Source organism: Monodelphis domestica, chromosome 1 (genome assembly GCF_027887165.1).
Source record: "Monodelphis domestica isolate mMonDom1 chromosome 1, mMonDom1.pri, whole genome shotgun sequence".
NCBI classification, from domain to species: domain Eukaryota; kingdom Metazoa; phylum Chordata; class Mammalia; order Didelphimorphia; family Didelphidae; genus Monodelphis; species Monodelphis domestica.
In genome coordinates this window covers 483,615,331-483,633,603 of record NC_077227.1, presented here as the reverse complement: position 1 = coordinate 483,633,603, position 18,273 = coordinate 483,615,331, and the positions used below count along the sequence as shown (strand labels likewise).

At 39.1% G+C, this 18,273-nt stretch overlaps 1 protein-coding gene across 5 annotated transcripts; it reads left to right on the top strand.

The window, feature by feature from the left end:
• Positions 1–7,931: 7,931 nt before the first annotated feature.
• MRGBP (MRG domain binding protein) lies at positions 7,932–15,602 on the top strand. 5 transcript variants are annotated; one of them, XR_008915419.1, is made up of 6 exons: positions 7,935–8,500; positions 9,714–9,835; positions 10,338–10,420; positions 12,502–12,583; positions 13,077–13,139; positions 14,181–14,244. XR_008915419.1 is itself a non-coding variant. In XM_056812868.1 (5 exons), exons 1-4 carry the CDS (start codon positions 7,948–7,950, stop codon positions 12,555–12,557), a joined length of 780 nt encoding a protein of 259 aa, XP_056668846.1. In that variant the 5' UTR covers positions 7,932–7,947; the 3' UTR covers positions 12,558–12,583; positions 13,077–13,124. The 5 variants fall into 5 exon arrangements, 3 of the variants coding, with proteins under 3 accessions (XP_056668846.1, XP_056668845.1, XP_001376590.3); XR_008915418.1 differs by having other exon boundaries at positions 7,937–8,500; positions 13,077–13,151; XM_056812868.1 differs by lacking the exon at positions 14,181–14,244 and having other exon boundaries at positions 7,932–8,500; positions 12,536–12,583; positions 13,077–13,124.
• Positions 15,603–18,273: the final 2,671 nt, after the last annotated feature.

The following is an 18,273-nucleotide window of genomic DNA, read 5'->3' as shown; positions in this document are numbered from 1 at the left end:
TATTATCATTTGTATTTTTCCTTTGGAGAGGCTTTCTGTACTTTTCTTATTCACTTCTTATATTATATTCCAGCACTAGAATTTGATACAGTACTAATTCAAGTCACTAAGTTTATGAGAACAGAACTCATATCTGAATTATTTTTATATTTTCCCCCAGAGCTGAGAATACATAGTATCTATCAAATGGATGAAGAATAAATGAATAAGCATAGCACCAATTTGACAAATATGTGTTTCATGTTTGTCATCAAAACATCAAGATTTGTCATTACAGTGATAAGTTTGGTGACCTACAGTCGGATATTTTCAACAAGTTTTGCAAAGTGACTATCCTCTGCCTGTTTAAGAGTCCTAATTTTTGTTTCAGAGAACATGGTCAGTAGAGCCATAAGAAAGGAAATCAGTCATCAAGAAAGGGAAGCAGCAGGAAGCACATAGTCCTCTAAGCAACACATCTCCTATTTCATTTAAGTGCTCTAAGTTATGAAGATAAAAAAGGAGGGGAGGGAGAGAGGGAGAGAGAAAAAGAACATATATTAGTATAAATGTTTCATCATGGAGTTTTTGTAATATTCTGTGAAGCATCAGTGATTCTGTGAATTCTCTCAATACCTCTTAGACTCTAAATGGATTTTCAGGAATGAAGAATCACATGTATTCATATTGTTCTTATTGGCATGTCTTGTTCATGATAATATGTCATAATTAACTAACTAGTAGACCTTGTCTTCATGTAGTAATTAATATTTTAAGTATTTTCAGAACTTTAAACCATAGGGTTTTGCCTCTAAAACTTATTCAATTCCCTCATTTTATAGGTGCGGGAACTGAGGCTCAGAGAAAGGCACTTGTCCAAGGTCATACAGAAAGTCAATGGCAGAATGAGAACTAGAATATGAGTTTTCCTGACTTCCAGTCTAGTACTTTTTCCATTCCACTCCACTGTCTGCCATACATGGCATTTCATGTATAACCAACTTGACTGAGAATGAAATTAAGAAAGCAATCTCTTTTTAAGCCTCAGTGCATCTTAATTTTAGGGCAAAGCAGGCAGCAGCCAAACACTAAAATCATCTCCTTCAAAACTGAAGGATCACTGGAAATCTTGGGAAAAGTTGGGAGAAACTTTGGAGGTCTCTGTCCTGAAGGAGCTCACAATCCATCTCTTCTAATACCAATTAAATAAAGAAAAGCAGATTTCAACAGATTCAGAGCAGTAGCAGGAAAAGAACCAAGTTGAGGACAGTCTAAGAGATAAGAGTATGGAATATTTGATTGGAGCCAGTTCTGTAAGATAAATAACAAAAAAAAAATGAAGTCTACTTATTCATTCAGAGCCCTGTACAGAAATTGTGAAAGGACACGTTGGGATCCCTGATACAATGGCTTTCTGGGGAAAGGATAACCTTCCTAAAATCATTCCTCCTACTTCCATTTCATCATTTCATCCCCATTCCAGTGACTCTGAGATATTACTAAGATTATCTGAACCTATTCTCCATCCCCAACTACCTTCTCCTTTGTTGCCATTCCATTTCTAAGTCCTCTAATATTCCATTCAAGATCTTCCCACCCCTTCCACTGAGTTCCCTGGAATATATACTCCAAAGCCAACAAACTTGCTATATGTTTAACTTTTTGCCTCTCACATTTCTTATACTCATTGAACCCTACTCTCTCCTGATAATACAACTGATTGGCTTCCCTTTTCAGTGCTATTTGCATTTTTCATCATCCACCTCCATTCCTTACACTTGTCATTTTGGAAGAGTTGGAACACTCCTTGCTCCCATTTCTACTTCCAGATTCTCTCTCTACAGTCATTATACCATTTCCTCCTTCAAGATTCATATTTGCCATCCAATCAATTTTCTAGTTATTCTATCCTCTCCCAATTCCTATCTTCATACTAATATATATAGATACACCTCAAACACCCTAATCTCTCAGTTCTTTAACTTATAAATTTCCCATTACCTATTTACTTCTTCTACTCCGCTATGCGCTTCTACTATTCTTCTACTCCGCTATGCACATATGAATATCATTCTCTGAATCTAGCCATAACCCACAAAGGTTCCACTTCCTTATTCCTAAACTCTGAAATTTCTTTACCTGGTCATAATCTTTTATGATTCCACCTTTCACTTTGCCTTATGATCCCAAACCCTATTCTTCATCATTACCATAACCTCCATTCATCACCCCCTTCACTTTTTTTTTTCTAGACCTTCACCTCTGAACTATCTCTATACTCCCCTTTCTGCATCTTGACCCTTGGTGAACCATGTTAATTTATACTACCTCAATTCTCTCAAGTCCCTTGCCCCTTTATCCTGGCACTACTCTTAGGTACATGTGCATATTATATGTACATATATATATATATATAAACACAGAGTTGTCCCAAAAGTCTAAGTGCAAATTTAAGCTTTATTAGCAAGCAATAATAAAGAGAACCCAGGGGCATAGTATATAGACACATATATACATATTTGTATATGCAAATGTGTATAAGTTTACACATATATATGCCTTGTCTATTATAAACAACACTTATGCCTAACAAGGAGTTCCCTGGATCAAAGAATATGAATGTTTTAGTCTCTTTTTAACATAATTCCAAATTGCTTTCCAGACTGTTTGTATCAATTTATACTTCTACTAAATGTATTAGTCTCATTCATCTTTAAAAACATCTACGATTCTACCACAGTGTGTCAGTCTCTGTGTATAATGTTCTCCTCGTTCTTCTGCTCCTCTCACTCTGCATCAATTCCTGGAGGTCATTCCAGTTCACATGGAATTCCTCCACTTTATTATTCCTTTGAGCACAATAGTATTCCATCATCAACTTATATCACAATTTCTTCAGTCATTCCCCAATTGAAGGGCATCCCCTCATTTTCCAATTTTTTGCCACCACAAAGAGCACAGTTATGAATATTCTTGTACATGTATTTTTCCTTCTTATCTCTTTAGGGTACAAGCCCAGCAGTGCTATGGCTGGATCAAAGGGCAGACAGTCTTTTAGTGCCCTTTGGGCATAGTTCCAAATTGCCCTCCAGAATGGTTGGATCAATTCACAACTCTACCACCAATGCTTTAATGTCCCAACTTTGCCATATTCCCTCCAGCATTCATTACTTTCCTTTGCTGTCATGTTAGCCAATTTGCTAGGTGTGAGGTGGTACCTCAGAGTTGTTTTTATTTGCATTTCTCTGATTATAAGAGATTTAGAACACTTTTTCATGTGCTTATTAATAGTCTTGATTTCTTTAACTGAAAATTGCCTATTCATGTCCCTTGCCCATTTATCAATTGGAGAATGGCTTGATTTTTTTGTTCAATTGGTTTAGCTCTTTATAAATTTGAGTAATTAGACCTTTGTCAGATGTTTTTGTTATGAAAATTGTTTCCCAATTTGTTACTTCCCTTCTAATTTTGGTTGCATTGGTTTTGTTTGTACAAAATCTTTTTTTGGGGGGGCAGCTGGGTAGCTCAGTGGATTGAGAACCAGGCCTAGAGACGGGAGGTCCTAGGTTCAAATCTGACCTCAGCCACTTCCTAGCTGTGTGACCCTGGGCAAGTCACTTGACCCCCATTGCCTAGCCCTTACCACTCTTCTGCCTTGGAGCCAATACACAGTATTGACTCCAAGACGGAAGGTAAGGGTTTTAAAAAAAAAATCTTTTTTTTTAATTTGATATAATCAAAATTATTGATTTTACATTTTGTGATTTTTTTCCCAACTTTTGCTTGGTTTTAAAATCTTTCCTTTCCCAAAGATCTGACATGTATACCATTCTGTGTTCACCTAATTTACTTATAGTTTCCTTCTTTATGTTCAAGTCATTCACCCATTCTGAGTTTATCTTGGTGTAAGGTGTGAGATGTTGATCCAAACCTAATCTCTCCCATATTGTCTTTCAGTTTTCCCAGCTGTTTTTATCAAATAGTGGATTTTGGTCCCAAAAGTTGGGATCCTTGGGCTTATCATAGACTATCTTGCTGAGGTCACTTACCTCAAGTCTATTCCACTGCTCCTCCTTTTCGTCTCTTAGACACCTACATCCTACCATACAACTTAGCCATTGCAGTGAACCTTTCATGACCTCATGGAATAGAGTTCCTCTTCCCAGGTGTTTGTGACATACCATTCCTGCTGAGTATGCCAAAACATTAGTAATCTCAGTTCAAGGCTGCATGAACAGTTCCAAGATCTCCTGAGAACGGGTTAACTCCCCTGTTCACATTCTGGGGAGGATTGGGGAGGATAGATTGTTTCTCTCAAGAAGAGCTTAAAATCTTGTGTGCTACTTACAATAAACATTCATTCTCCCATTTTGATAATGTTCCAGTCTTTCTTTCTTGCAACTCCATAGCTGTTCTCTGATAGCTCTAAGCTGTCCCCTGACAGTTCTAAACTGTCCCCTATTGCAACTCAGTAGATGTCCCTGGCAAGCCATCACCTTCTAACTCCCCTCTCTTCACCTAAAAAGGTTATAGACTTGAAGCTGCTCCTTTCCCTCTACTCATTTTCTTCTTGATCTTCTGCAATCTGATTTCTGACCTCATCACCCAACTAAAACTGTTCTTTCCAAAGTTACTATTTGTTTCCTAATAGCCAAATCTTTTTTAAATTTTTATTTAGAATATTTTTCCATGGCTACATGATTCATGATCCCTATTCCACTTTCCTCTCCCTCTTCCAAAGTCAACAAGCAGTTCCACTGGGTTATACGTGTATCGTTGTTCAACACCTATTTCCATGTTTTTCATACTTGGAGTAGAGCCATTCTTAAAATCAAAACCCTAATCACATCCCTATCGTATTACCTGGTGGATCATATATTTTCTAATGCATTTCTGGTTCCACAGTTCTTTCTCTGGATGTGGATAGTGTTCTTCCTCCTATGTTCCTTTGGATTGTCCTGGATCTTTGCCTTGCTTCTGGTAGAAAAGTCCATTACATTTGATTGTGCCATAATCTATCAGCCTCTATGTATAACATTCTCCTGGTTCTGCTCCTTTTGCTCTGCAACAATTCCTGGAGGTCTTTCCAGTTCACATGGAATTCTTCCATGTTCATTATTCCTTTCAGCCCAATAGTATTCCATCACCAATAGAAACCACAATTTGTTCAGTCATTCCCCAATCAAGAGATATTCCCTCATTTTCCAATTTTTTGCCACCACAAAGAGCATAGCTATGAATATTCTTGTACAAGTCTTTTTCCATCTAATAGCCAAATCTAATGGCATTTTCTCTCAGTCCTTCTTGGTAGCTTCATAAGCTTCCTGGAGTTCATATATTATCTCTATACAGATGGCTCCCAAAGCAATAGATCCAGCTCTATTCTCTCTCCTGAGCTCTAGTTGGCATTTCAGTACAATACATCCCAAACAGAACTCCTTATCTTATTTCTCCCCAAAGATATTTCTCTTTGAAGTTCTCTACTGTTCACATGGGTACCACCATCTTTCTTATCCAACTTCCCAACATTAATATCATCCCTCTTTTTTTTTTTAACCTTTATCTTCTGTCTTAGAATCAATACTGAAAATTGGTTCTGAGGCAGAAGAATGGTAAGGGCTAAGCAACTGGGGCTGTGACTTGTCCCGGGTCACACAGCTAGGAAATATATTGAGACCTGAGTTGAACCCACCAGGACTGGCTCTTTATCTACTAAGCTACCTACCTCCCCTATCCTTTACTCTTCATTCTCATTTGGACCATATATCCACACCATCTGTCTCCACAATATTATTCTTACAAACATCTCCACTTTCCATTCACTCAGCCAGCATCCTAATTCAGGTCCTCATCATCTGAACTATTGTGACAGCCTCCAAACTTCCCTAAACCTCTTTCCACAATAATCCATATTCTACATGACTACAAAAGTGATTTTCCTTAAGCATTATTTCCAACCTTGTCACACTATTCAGTAAACTTCAGTGGTTCCTATCACCTCTAGGACCAAATAGAAACCCCTGATACTTTCCTATCTCTATAGTCTCTTTAGATATTCCTCCTCTCCATGAACAGTATAGCTCGACCTTACTGGATTTTTCTTCATACATTTTTTTTCTGATTCAGCTTAAATGCTATTTTCTGCAGTAATCTTTACCTGATGTTTCAATTGCTAGTGTCTTCCCTTTTAAGGTTACATTGTTTTGTTTTTATTTGTCACATATATGTAAACATCTCTTCTGACAGAAAAGAAGCTCCTTGAGGGTAGGCACTGTTTCATTTTTATCTTTGTATCCTCACAACCCAAACAATGCCTGACACATAGTAAATGTTTATAGAAAAAAAGCTTCCCAAAGATAGGGATTGTCTTCCTTTTGTAATTGTATCCCAAGGATCTCAAAGTTGTTTGGCACATACTAAGTAGTTAATAAATGCTTTTGATTAATTCATTCATTCATTATTTGTTGTATTGCTGGCCCTATTTACATATATACTGTTAGACTTTAAACTTCATGGGAGAATTAACCTCTGCTCATTTCAATTTTGAGTATTCTTCTATGTTTTAGCAAAGCCTTAATGTCTTGTTTTGTTTTGTTTTACAACTGGAACAAATTTCATTTCAGAAGACAAAAGTCTTTATTTCTGATTCAGCCAATTCATTGATTCAACTCCATTAATTTGGGGTCTCTAAACATGTCATAATCCTCTATCTCTTATTTTATTTTAAAAAACATAATCCTGATATGAGATCTATGGCACAGACTGCCAAAGGCGTCCAGGTCTCATACACACAAGTATAGATCTGTAGATTTACTCTATCACCCTGGCTGACAGTATACTCCAACATTAGTTAGCAACTAATTAAGAAACCCCTTCAATGAACCTAATTGTAATCCCAATTTACTTGTTTTATAAATTGGCATTTTCTGATAGGAGACACATGTGAAATCAAATCCAAGCTATAATAATTAACTATTTTACAAGAGATTTTTGTGGGCTTAGGTTATTACTAGATATACACTAGCCTAGGTGGGGCAGGGTAAACCAATGCTATGAAAGCTACTTAATTAAAATAATCTTCATTTAAGCACTGTCTCCCCCAGTCAAAGACAAAGTAATTATTTTTTAAACCCTTACCTTCCTCCCCCTTAGAATCAATACTAAGTATCACTTCCAAGGCAGAAGATAAGTAAGAGCAACTGGGTAACTTGCCCAGGATCCCACAGCTAGGATATGTCTGAGTTTAGAGTTGAATTTCAGGATCTCCAATCTCCAGACCTGGCTCTCTTATCAACTGAGCCACCCAGCTGCCCCCTTCCCCAAGACATAACATTTTCCTTTCTAAAGGACTCTCACATCCATTATTCATTTAGTTTTCACAGTGGATTTCTATATCTCACAGCTCCCAGGCCTTCGTGATCGAAATTTGGGGGGAGAGGGGAAAAAAATTAAAATCTCTATGAATAAACCATTGAAGATCATACACCAAAGGCTAAAAAGGACAATGTTTTCTTCTCTTCCCAATCCAATTAAACCCTGTCTGGGTTACTAAGTGAGGAAGGAGTTAGTATTAATATTTGGAAATAATAAGGTCAAGAAAGAACTGGGTTGGGAAACAGAAGACCTGGCCTCCGAGAGCAGTTTGTTCGACCTTGGACAAGTTGCTTAAACTCCTCTGACCCTATTTTCCCATTTACAAGGTGAGGAGATTGGAATAGTTAATCGCTCTGATTCTTAACAGCTTTAAATCCTATCCACTACTCTCCCCAGGTGGTCATTTCCATTAATGACTCCCCCTAGGAATAATGCTGCAGAAAAAAAAAATTGCAGGGTTTTTTTTTTAATAAAGGCCTGACTCTCATCGAAGGTAATGATAGAATTGGCACGCCCACACCACCCACCACCACTTCCGCAGGGCCTTATAAATGCTTACAAAAAGATTTGCTTCTCTTAAACCTAGGTTTTAAAATGGGAATTTCCTATTGTGTAAAACTACAGCACAGCAAAATCTACTCCAGGAAAGGAAATATGTCTGGACTAGAGGAGCTCGCGCCCCAGTACACGGGCACGGACACGGGCGCAGGCACGAGTACGGGCACGACCGGGCCTGGGGGAGACGGCGAGAGCGGCCAGGAGCCCTCGGACTCGGCTATCTCCAGGGGCCAGGGGCAGGAAGGCGCGGCCCCGAGCGCGCAGGCGCGGGGGCGCGCGCGGCGCAGAGCGGCCGCCAGGGGGCGCCGGGGCCGCGCGCGCAGCGCTCAGCAGCTGCGCCGCTCTCTTAGCCGGGACCGAACTATGGGGGAAGCTGAGGTTGCCACCGGCGGAAGCGGCGGCGGCAGCGGCCCAGGATCGGGAGCAGGCGGCGGAGGCGGCGGCGGCCCCGGTTCTGGCCCGGGCCCTGGCGGTAGCGGTGAGAAAGGCCCCGTCGAGTCGGCGCCAGGCCCGCCCGAGGAAGTCGTAGTGTGGAGTCCCGAGGTGGAAGTGTGCCTCTTCCATGCCATGCTGGGGCACAAGCCTGTCGGTGAGGAAAGGCTAGCAGGGAGGGGAGGACCGCAGCGCAGCGCAACGCAGGCCCCGCCGGAGCCTCGGCCTCGAGTACCAGCTGCGGCCAGGCTGCGGGCCAGGGCTGCGGCCGGGGGGAGGGGCGGGCCTCGCACTTAGCCCGCCCCTAAGAAGCTGCCCGTGGAGCCCGATCTCTGAGCAGGGCTCTCCTCCCTCCACCTCCCTGGCTTCTCTTCCCCCTCCCCCCACCATCCGCTACCCGGGGCTTCGCTTTTCTCCAGCCCCCAGAACAGCTCCCCCCTCCAATCCCCTCCAGCTTCTCTCCCTTCCCCGGCCCCAGAGTTCCTCCCGCCCTCCTCCAGCTCCCCCCTCCAGCTCCCCCCTCCCACCTCAACCCTGCATCCCGCAGCTTCTTTTCCACTCCCCGTGCCCTGCCCCCGAGCTTCTCCTCTTTTCCTTCCCCCGATCTTCACCCTTTCCTCCCGTTTCTTTCCCATCCCCCATCCTCATCGTCCTAGCTTCTCCCTCCTCCCATTCCCCGGAGGCCCGAACTTCTCATCCCCGCCCCACTCCGGATCTCAATCTTCCCCCACCTACCCCCATTCCCAACCCAGGCCTGGGGGTTTCTTCCCCTCCCCCTTCCATCCCAGACCTCGGGGCTTTCCCCCCTCCCATCCCGGACTCCAGGGCTCCTCCCCTTTTCCCCACCCATCCCCGACTTGGGAACCTCCATCCCCACCTCCTCCCCCCCTTTTCCCTTTTTCCCACTGGGGGAGGAGGATCTAAGTGGCTGAACCTTTTTTGGCAGTTTTGGGGAGGATCACAAATGCAGATTGCCTCTTTCGGTAGATCCTTATAGGAAAACCTGAGCCCAGATCAGCCTCCTTGGAAAGGTGTCTTTGTTTTTAAATATTTAGAATTCTTTTCCTGTCTGAATTTACACTCGGATTCAGCCTGGATTTATTGAGCACCTACTGTGTACTGGGTGCTGCGGTCGAAAGCTAAGAGTTTTTGAGAGAGAATAAGAATACCCTTGTTCTAGAGCATAATTATAGTAAAGGAAACAAGTGTTCCTGGAAACAGGGTAAACCAGATGATATTTTAATAAGTTTGGGCTCTGCCATTTTCCTTGTGTAATGAAGGACACCGCCCCCACCCCACCCCCAAGCAAAGAAAATTCTGGCCAGCCACAGATGGAGTTTCCTGAACAGTTTTTCCCCCCCCTCTTACAGGTGTGAATCGGCACTTCCACATGATCTGCATCAGGGACAAGTTCAGTCAGAACATAGGGAGGCAGATCTCCTCCAAAGTCATCTGGGACCATTTAAGTACTATGTACGATATGCAAGCATTGGTAAGAGTGAGTTCCAGCACCATGTTGTGCTATAAGTAAAAGTTAGATGTTTTTATTCCATTTTCCAATAAGTTCCTACAAACTAAGAAATCTTGAAACAGGTGTGCCTGGCTATAAAAATAGGGTATGTGAGAATCTTGCCTAAGACAATTAAGGGAGTAGTTGCTTTAGAACAGTAAAATTATACTGAAGTTGAACTCAACTAACTGGAATCCATTAATAGAGTTTTAGAATTACAAGGGGCTTTAGAGATCATTTTGCATCTTTATTTTATAGATGAGAGAACTGAGACCCACAAAGGAAAAGGAATTTGCTGAAAGTTGTACGGCTAGTTTGTGGCAAAAACAAGACTAAAAACCCAGTGTTTCTGAACCCTTTTTCCACTATACTAAGCCATTGGTCCATAATTTCTAAGAATCTGCAGAAATTCAGTTAACTAGAAGGAAATCGAAACTTTGAAGTTTCCAGAGAATTGTCTCAGTACTCCCCTTTCCTCTCTCAGATGAATATGGACTGCAATGGAACAGTCTATTGTAATGAGCCAAACAGGCTGACCCAGTCCAGATGGAATCCCAAGATATTCAGGTATGAGGCAGTGAAAAGAACATGGGTTGAATGAAAAGATAATGGTTTGAGTCTAGACTCTGACATTTATTGAGCTTCCTTTTCTTCATCTGCAAAAGAGAGAGAATACTTGCACTCCTGCCTCAGAGGTTATGTGAAGATAAAATGTGAATATTTGTATGAAATGCTTCGTGTTTCAGTTGAGCACTTAAGTTGCTGACCTCAAAAATTGAGGCACAACCTAACCTTAGAATTCCAAAAGTGTTTTTTAGATCCTAAAAATAATAGGAGTTTGAAAGGCCAATGACTTGTCACATGATGTTACAAGGATACCTCTTGTCTCTCCTTCAGCTGGGATTCCTACAATTTTGGTTGATTCCCAGACCCTAGCATCCTACAGGACAGTAACCCTTTGCTGACCTGCTTCAGCCTGCCATTATGTGCTAGGTTCTTTATTTCTGGAAGCCATGGCAATACCTGACTGGTAGTCTCTTTAATCATTGTGTTCTACCCTTTTCTTGACCTGGTTCATACCATGTTTGTGCAAAATATTAAGTCAATTTTATCCATTCAGCTGAATGCACCAGTAATAGGCCAAGGTCAATAAAGGGGGAAAATTGGAGGCCATTTGCCCACAGGCCAAAATGAATGTTTGAACATTCTGAGCACAGTAACTACAGAATCTGTGATCAGCATTGAATATTATGAAGACTTTTTTGTTTACCTGATTTGATGTGTAAGTCACAATGTGGTATGAAGTGCTATTGTTCAGCTTTTTCATAAGGCTAGCCTGGCTTATTCATGGTTTAAATGTACTCTTAGCAGTAGAACATAAGTTCCTTGATGGCAGGGACTTTCTTGTTTGTTTTGTATCCCTAGTCCCTAGCTAGAGTAGGAGCATAAATACTTGCTGAATGGAATTTCTAGAGGGAGGTAACTTTACTTTTTTCTAGAACATTTATGAAAGAGGAAAATAACAGGTAAGCTGAAGTAGAAAAACTATCTTTTAGAAAATCAGGAGAACAAAAAATAAATCACTAATAGGTATGTTAATCTTTCCCAATGTGGTCCTGTGAGGTAGATAGTGCAAATATTATCCCCTCTTGAGGAAAAATAGTGAAGAAAATGAAGCTCAGAGAAGAGATCATTCTCCATGCTCACATAGCAGTAAATGTCAAGTCAGGATTTGAATCCAGGTGCCTTGACTAGACAAGTTCAGTTTTCCTGGGTTCTAATCCCAGCTCCTCACTAGACCCTAGCTCACCAAAATGGGAGAGGAGTAGAAAGCAGCATTGAAAATACTTTTCTCAAATTAATTCCTTTACCATATAAATCTCTTTGCAAACCCTATTTTTGTTTTCTCCTTTACTTATACACTATGTGCTACAATCTTCTGACTAGATCACTTGTTCATGTTTCTTTGCATGTATACATAGTTGAATGTATACATAGTTGAATTTATTCTTGTTCTTTGTCCCATAATTTTTATGATCTCTTCTCTTATCTCCCTTTTAAGTAAGGTCTGTTGTATAGTTTTTCCCCAAATTTTTAATCATATTCTCTACCAACAGCTCCTCAAATGTTTTTTGGTTATTGCGCTTGGAGAATAGGTGCAACCCTTCCTCCCTATTAATATTTTCTCTCATTTCTCTGAACTTTTTTGGTTTTGAACAGTTTCTCTTGACACGCTAGAATTTGTAGACAAACTTTTATTCTGATACAAACTCTTGCTGCAATTAAAGCCATAATTTTGCCTTCAGAGTTACAGAAGAAAACTGGGTGGTGTCCTTATAACTTTTAACATATTTGAAGATAGCTGAAATTGGGGGGAAGGGGTGTTTTTAGATTTGATTTTCAGTTTTTTTTTCCTTTGGATACCTTGCATTTTTTTTTAATCCATGACTTTTTAAAATGGATAAGCAATAAGTATTTTAAAATATGACTCTACAACAACTCATACTAGTCAGCAGTGAATGGCTTTCAGTTGTGTTTATGCTAATTAGTGGTGGCATTTTCTTAAAGATTTTGAATTATATGTCCAAATTGACAGCTTTTTTCTTTGTTTCTTTAAAAAACAAAACTGTACTTTATTTGATGTTCAGCATGAGTCTGAGATTCTTCCATTCCCTAATTCAGAGAAGAACTTCATCCTTCCTGAAGAAATTATTCAAGAGGTCAAAGAAGGTGAGAATCAATTCCAGGTTTGAAGTCTCTATCAATATATTGGTAAGCCCATGACCAAGAATAACAAGGGCTAGCCTAAGGCCATTGATCCTTATCACTTGCCCAGACGAATTTTTTGGTGCCTAATGGAAAGGCAACTAAATAAAGTGACTGAGTTGCCATGATTTGTTGTCACTTCTAAAGAGAGATCTTTTAGTATCATAGATAAAACAGCTTTCATTCATTTTAGTTTTCTTTCAGAAAATTCTGTTATTACTCAAGAATGACCTCATTTTTATTTCTTTAAAAGAACAGGACCTCCTTAAATAAGGGAATCCCTTTAGAATTCAAGTACAGTTTTAAATAGTTATTGTTTGTTATACCTTCATTTTTATTTGTCTTCTCCATTAGCTTGTAAGATACTCTAGGAATAGAGATGAGTTCCATATCATCTATTTTTAGTGATGTACATGTCAGATTCTCAGCATATTTTTTACTTATTCTTTTTTTACAGGAAAGGTGATGATTGAAGATGAGGTGAAGGAAGAAATAAAAGAAGAAATGGATTCACACACTGGTACTGAAGATGGTAATTATGTAAACTGCCATACCAAATTCACCTGGCTTATCCAGGAGGCTGTATCGTTTAAGATAGATTCAGCTTAGCAATTTAGCATCAGTATTTGAACTGCAGGTCTTTTTATATTTTTTTTTGGTCCGTCTTAAATTATCATCTAAAGAATAAGTTCCAACTTTTAATGAATCTATTTTTACTTTTAAAAAGACACCTCTTTATGAAAATTGATTTTTAGTGGTATAGCCAACTTATTGATGAATCCCTCCATGCTTAGGTAGGCTGGCCCTGAGATGATAAATGCATTATTACCAGTCTCCTAGTTGAATCTGTTCAGGCTGTCAGCTAAAGTTTCCAGAGCTTGTACTCTTTTGAAATAGCACAGTGAAACTAGTATCACTTTCAGGCTGTGAATGAGGCCTCAAAAGAGGACTTGAAGGGAACAATTTCTTAATAGTGCTAACAGTTTTCTCATAGTTCTGCACTAGTGTTATACTGTCCAGGTTCAGGAATGATGCTGAAGAAAATGGATTGGGGAAGGAGATCTAAATCTAAAGAATGACTCTTAGATACAACTAGCCATGAGTCAATTAGTTTAAAATCTACCTCCAGTCAAATTCTATTGCACTTAACCTTTGAAATGAAATTCCCTGTATGAGAGATATTTATAGGTCCCAGATAATGGCTTACTTAGTGCAGCAATATTCAATACAGCAAAATACCAATAAAACAAAATCTGTGTAGTCAGTTGATAACTTAGAATGTGATCCATACCAAAAAGTTGGATAAGCTTAAGATTTTTTTTTCCCAGACCAAAAGTGACAGGCATATTCTTTAGAGAAATATATGAACATGGCTTAGCAGGGAGGTGGGAAATGGTAAAAGGATCAGGGAATGTTAAAAGATTTTCTGAATATTATAAGTATGATTATGTCAACTATGATTAAGGTTGCTTGAAATATGGAAGAATTTTTAATACTAAATATTTTCCCCAAAATTATATTTCATTGTTAATGAAATAGCAAAAACAATTCTGTTTTTCAGTTTTTACCTCTTCAGGAAATTTGGGTAAAGGAGCTGAAAAGTCCAGTGGCAAAGAAAAAGAAAAGAGCTCATCAGATTCTGGGTCTAAAGAAGGTGCAGACAAGAGGAAACGCAACCGTGTCACGGAAAAGGTCTTAAATGCAAACAGCAACCCCTCTAGCCCAAGTGCAGCCAAACGTCGGAGAACATAGACAGGCCATTATTAATAACTTAGAGAAAATAAGAAGGAAACAAAAAATGATGATGTTTACTTTAGTGGAAGGAATTTTTGAAAAGTTTTTATTAAATTACCCCAATTGTTCAGATGGTACATATTGTCATTTTTGCTAATCATTGGAAAGGGAGCATGAAAAGATTAGCATGAGGGAAGAGGCTGAGAAATGTATCCTATACTTCCTAGGAATATGGTTTGAATACAGAAAAGACTAGCTTATCTTGGTGGCATTAGGATATTTGTGAGCATTCTAGCTGAGTTCTCAGATTTCCCAAGGTAAAATGGTAGTTTTGCAAGTGTGTACTTAAGGAATTTTGTGATGATATATATATAGAAAGATTATTTATGTATTCTTTGTGTTTTTGAAGTCAAAACTCATTTCTTAGAGATGTGCTGATCCTTTAGATTCTTATCAGTTTTCCTTGATTTGATATCTGAAGCTAGTTGTAGGGTCAGAGTTTTTTTTACCATAGTAAAGCAAATGCCAGAGTAAACTAGGAGACAATTCAAAGGAGACCTCTTTCAAATGGGTAAATCACTATATAACTGAGCAAAGTGTTATTCTCAAATACATAGCTCTGAGCTAGTAACAGTAAACCTATAAGCCTGATCAGGGAAAAAAATACCCTTTTTCATTTTCTACCCATTAAAAGTAAACAAAAGATCTCTCCTTAGAGACTTCAGTCAAACCTGTCCCTTAAATGTCAAGTGTGAAGCTATAAACATTTACTCACTGTTTCATGAGTTGGGGGTCTTGACTGAATTGTTTTCTAGTGCCATAAAATATGATGGATTTTCTCTTTTTGCCACCAGAGAGACCAAGAACTGGATGTTTTGCCTCATTTGTGTGTACTGTATATAATTGTTTTGGTATTTCATTATTTAATTTTTAAGAAAAATATTTTACTAGTGTTTTATATGGAAAGAATATTGCAGAAGTTTAATCTTGTGTTGTATTTTTTCTGAGAAATTTGTTTTAAGGTCATGACTATTTTGAGATACTTGTTGCTCGGTTTTATATGCTGGACTATTGAACATTTGTAGCAGTTCTATTTATTACTCAGACGGTTGCAGACAGACCAAAAAAATGACAATTTTGTGGGAGAGAATATTAGTCTGTTGAACTGGTGTTGGGTATGGCACAAAATGCTTATTTGAAATACATCCTCGTTTGACTGCTGAATAAAAAGTACAAAAACTCCTTCAAATATCTTGTTGTGTTACTATTAGAGTGGGTTAAATTTATATTTTAAAAGTGTATGAATTCTTCAATGCCTGTTCCACTGACCTGTACTACTCTAAATTTAAGAAGATAAATGATTCACAAATTACTCTTCATTAAAATAATTTCTCATCCGATGGCCAAAACCCTTTGTTGAGGAGTTTCTCCAAAGGTGGATAGGTGAACCTTCAGCTTAAGCAGCAACTGTCAGAGCTTGCATTCAGTGGGCATAACTAAGAAGAACTCAGAATTACATGCAGAGAGCCTTTGAAAGAAACCTGAATAACTCAAATTGTTCTGCATTGTGCATATTTGCATATTTGGCCATCACTCTCTGGTCAAAAGCATAGGAACATTAGCTTAAGGAGAAAAGGCTGAGAATGCTACCTTTGACTCGCAAGAGAGAGGATAAATTGAATGAGGAGAAATTATGGAAGAGAAGAGGTCAATCAAATAAAGCCAGATTGAATTTAGAGAGGAGAAATTAGGAAAGTTTGGAGAACAAATGCAGTTCAGATGCTAGTCTATGTGAGAAGGTTGAAGGAAGCATACAAATAAAGGACCTAAAGAGGAAAGAAGGCAAAGAATATAAGTAAGAGAAGTAAAGTAAAAGACTTGTAAAGCAAAATGAAAGATTATTATTTGTTGGCATGTTATTCTGTAGGTATAAACCATATGATGAACATAATGCTTCCAAGCACTGTTAAGGGTTCCACCTCACACCCATCAGACTGGTGAAGATGACACAAAAGGAAAATCATTATTGGAGAGGATGTGGGAGGACAGGCATCGTTTGGTGGAGCTTTGAAATGGTCCAGCTAGTCTGGACAGCATTTGGAACTAATCATTCAACTATTCCCTTGAACTTGATACCAGTACTAAACTTATGCCCTTAAAGGGCTCAAAAACAAAGGACCCATGTGTACAGAAATATAAATTGCAAAATACAGGGGTTTTCATCAATTGAGAAATGGCTATATGAATACACAGGAATAGATTTAGAGAACTATAAAAAAGCATTAACAGATTATGCCAAGAAATAAGCAGCATCAGAACTGTTTATATAGTCTAAAACAAATACAATTCTGAATGGAGTGACAACCATGGCTATAGAGGATTGATTAAGAAAAATATGCTGCCCGCTTCCATCTAGAGATGGGGAAGGGGAAATGAATGTACCTGAATATTATAATATTCAGATATATTTAGAACTAAAATATGCATACATTTGAAGCTCTTCCAGAAGCTGAGGGAACTGGGTGCTCCAAAAAGAAAACAATTGCCTTCCAAAAAATTATATATAGTACAGTAACAATGAACCTATAGCACTGAGTGTTCTCTGTGGGCACTCAACTGCCCTCTCCATCCCCAGAGTTTATTACTAGAAAGGTGGAGGGACTCCGTCAAAGAGGCTCCCCTCCCCCTCTCCACCAGGTCTGATGACATTTTTTTCACAATCCCCATCCCTCTGCCCAGCAGCCCAATGGGCCTGGGGGGGACGGCAGGGTAAGGCGGGTGGCTCATAGGCAGAGCTGGAGTGAAGTGGAGTACTTGGGCCATTCCTGTCTCCCTCTCTATACTCACTGAAGACATTCCTCACTTTACCTACTTCTCTGCCTAGCAGCTCAATGGGAGTGCTTTCTTCTGTGTGGGGTAAGGGGGGAGGGGGCAGGGCATGCCCAGCACTCATTGTGGGGGAGGGGCAACTCTGGGGGTGTGGATTGGGGGTGAAGCCTGGCACTCCTTCTCTAAAAGGTTCGCCATCAATAATATAGTAGAACCATTAAAGTCAAAAACAAAACAAAAAAACAAACAAAATAACCCAGGCTAAAGAAATTGAAAACATATCTTAAAACACATCTGTTTGACATTTTACTTACGCACACACACGCACACACATGCTCACTCACACACATATATACATATATCTGTGTGTACATATGAAGCATACATATACACACAAACATGTCATATTTGCCACGCCTTTAGATTAAAGCTCTTAGCTGAGAGAACATTTGATAAGGATCAAAGGAAGAACTGAAAAGCTTATAATCCTAACAATAAATTTTGTTATCTTCCTTGGGAGGAAATATCTATTCAAAACATAATAGAGAACCCATCAAGACTTATCCAAATAGATGGCTGCTACTCATTTCTAATAATAAATTTGGTTACAAATGATTACCAAAGATTAGGAAGTTCTAGACAAGAAATAGAATGCCAAAGTGGTACATAGATTGTGTTTTCTTCACTTATCTATTGAAGGCAAGGGATGCATATGAGAGAAATTTATTTGGAAAATAATAGCTAAGAAAGTGATACCTAAACATAGGATTTGTTGTTACTGGATCACAGCTTAAAAGAGCGGGGTATGACAGATTCTTGGCCAGGGATGAAGTAGGATCTAACAAGTCTGTTAAGGATGTACTTGACAGGTATCTTGCAAATCAAACTAAAAGGGATTAAAATGAAAAGAATAAAGAAGACTGCATATGTGCATCCAAATTAGATACCCCAAAAGGTAACTGTAGTAAAGAATTTCTGTTCAAACACCCTTTGATACACTGGAGGGAAAATCCAAAAAAGGAACTAGTAATAAAAAACCCCTTTGACTCAAATGTCTTTTCACAGATACCAGAGTTTAAGAAATGAAAAGA

Coding starts and splice junctions, on each gene's coding strand:
- MRGBP (XM_001376553.4), top strand. CDS start 8,008: ATGTCTGGACTAGAGGAGCTCGCGCCCCAGTACACGGGCACGGACACG. Junction 8,501..9,713: donor GCTGGGGCACAAGCCTGTCG/GTGAGGAAAGGC, acceptor CCCCTCTTACAG/GTGTGAATCGGCACTTCCAC. Junction 13,152..14,180: donor ACACACTGGTACTGAAGATG/GTAATTATGTAA, acceptor TCTGTTTTTCAG/TTTTTACCTCTTCAGGAAAT.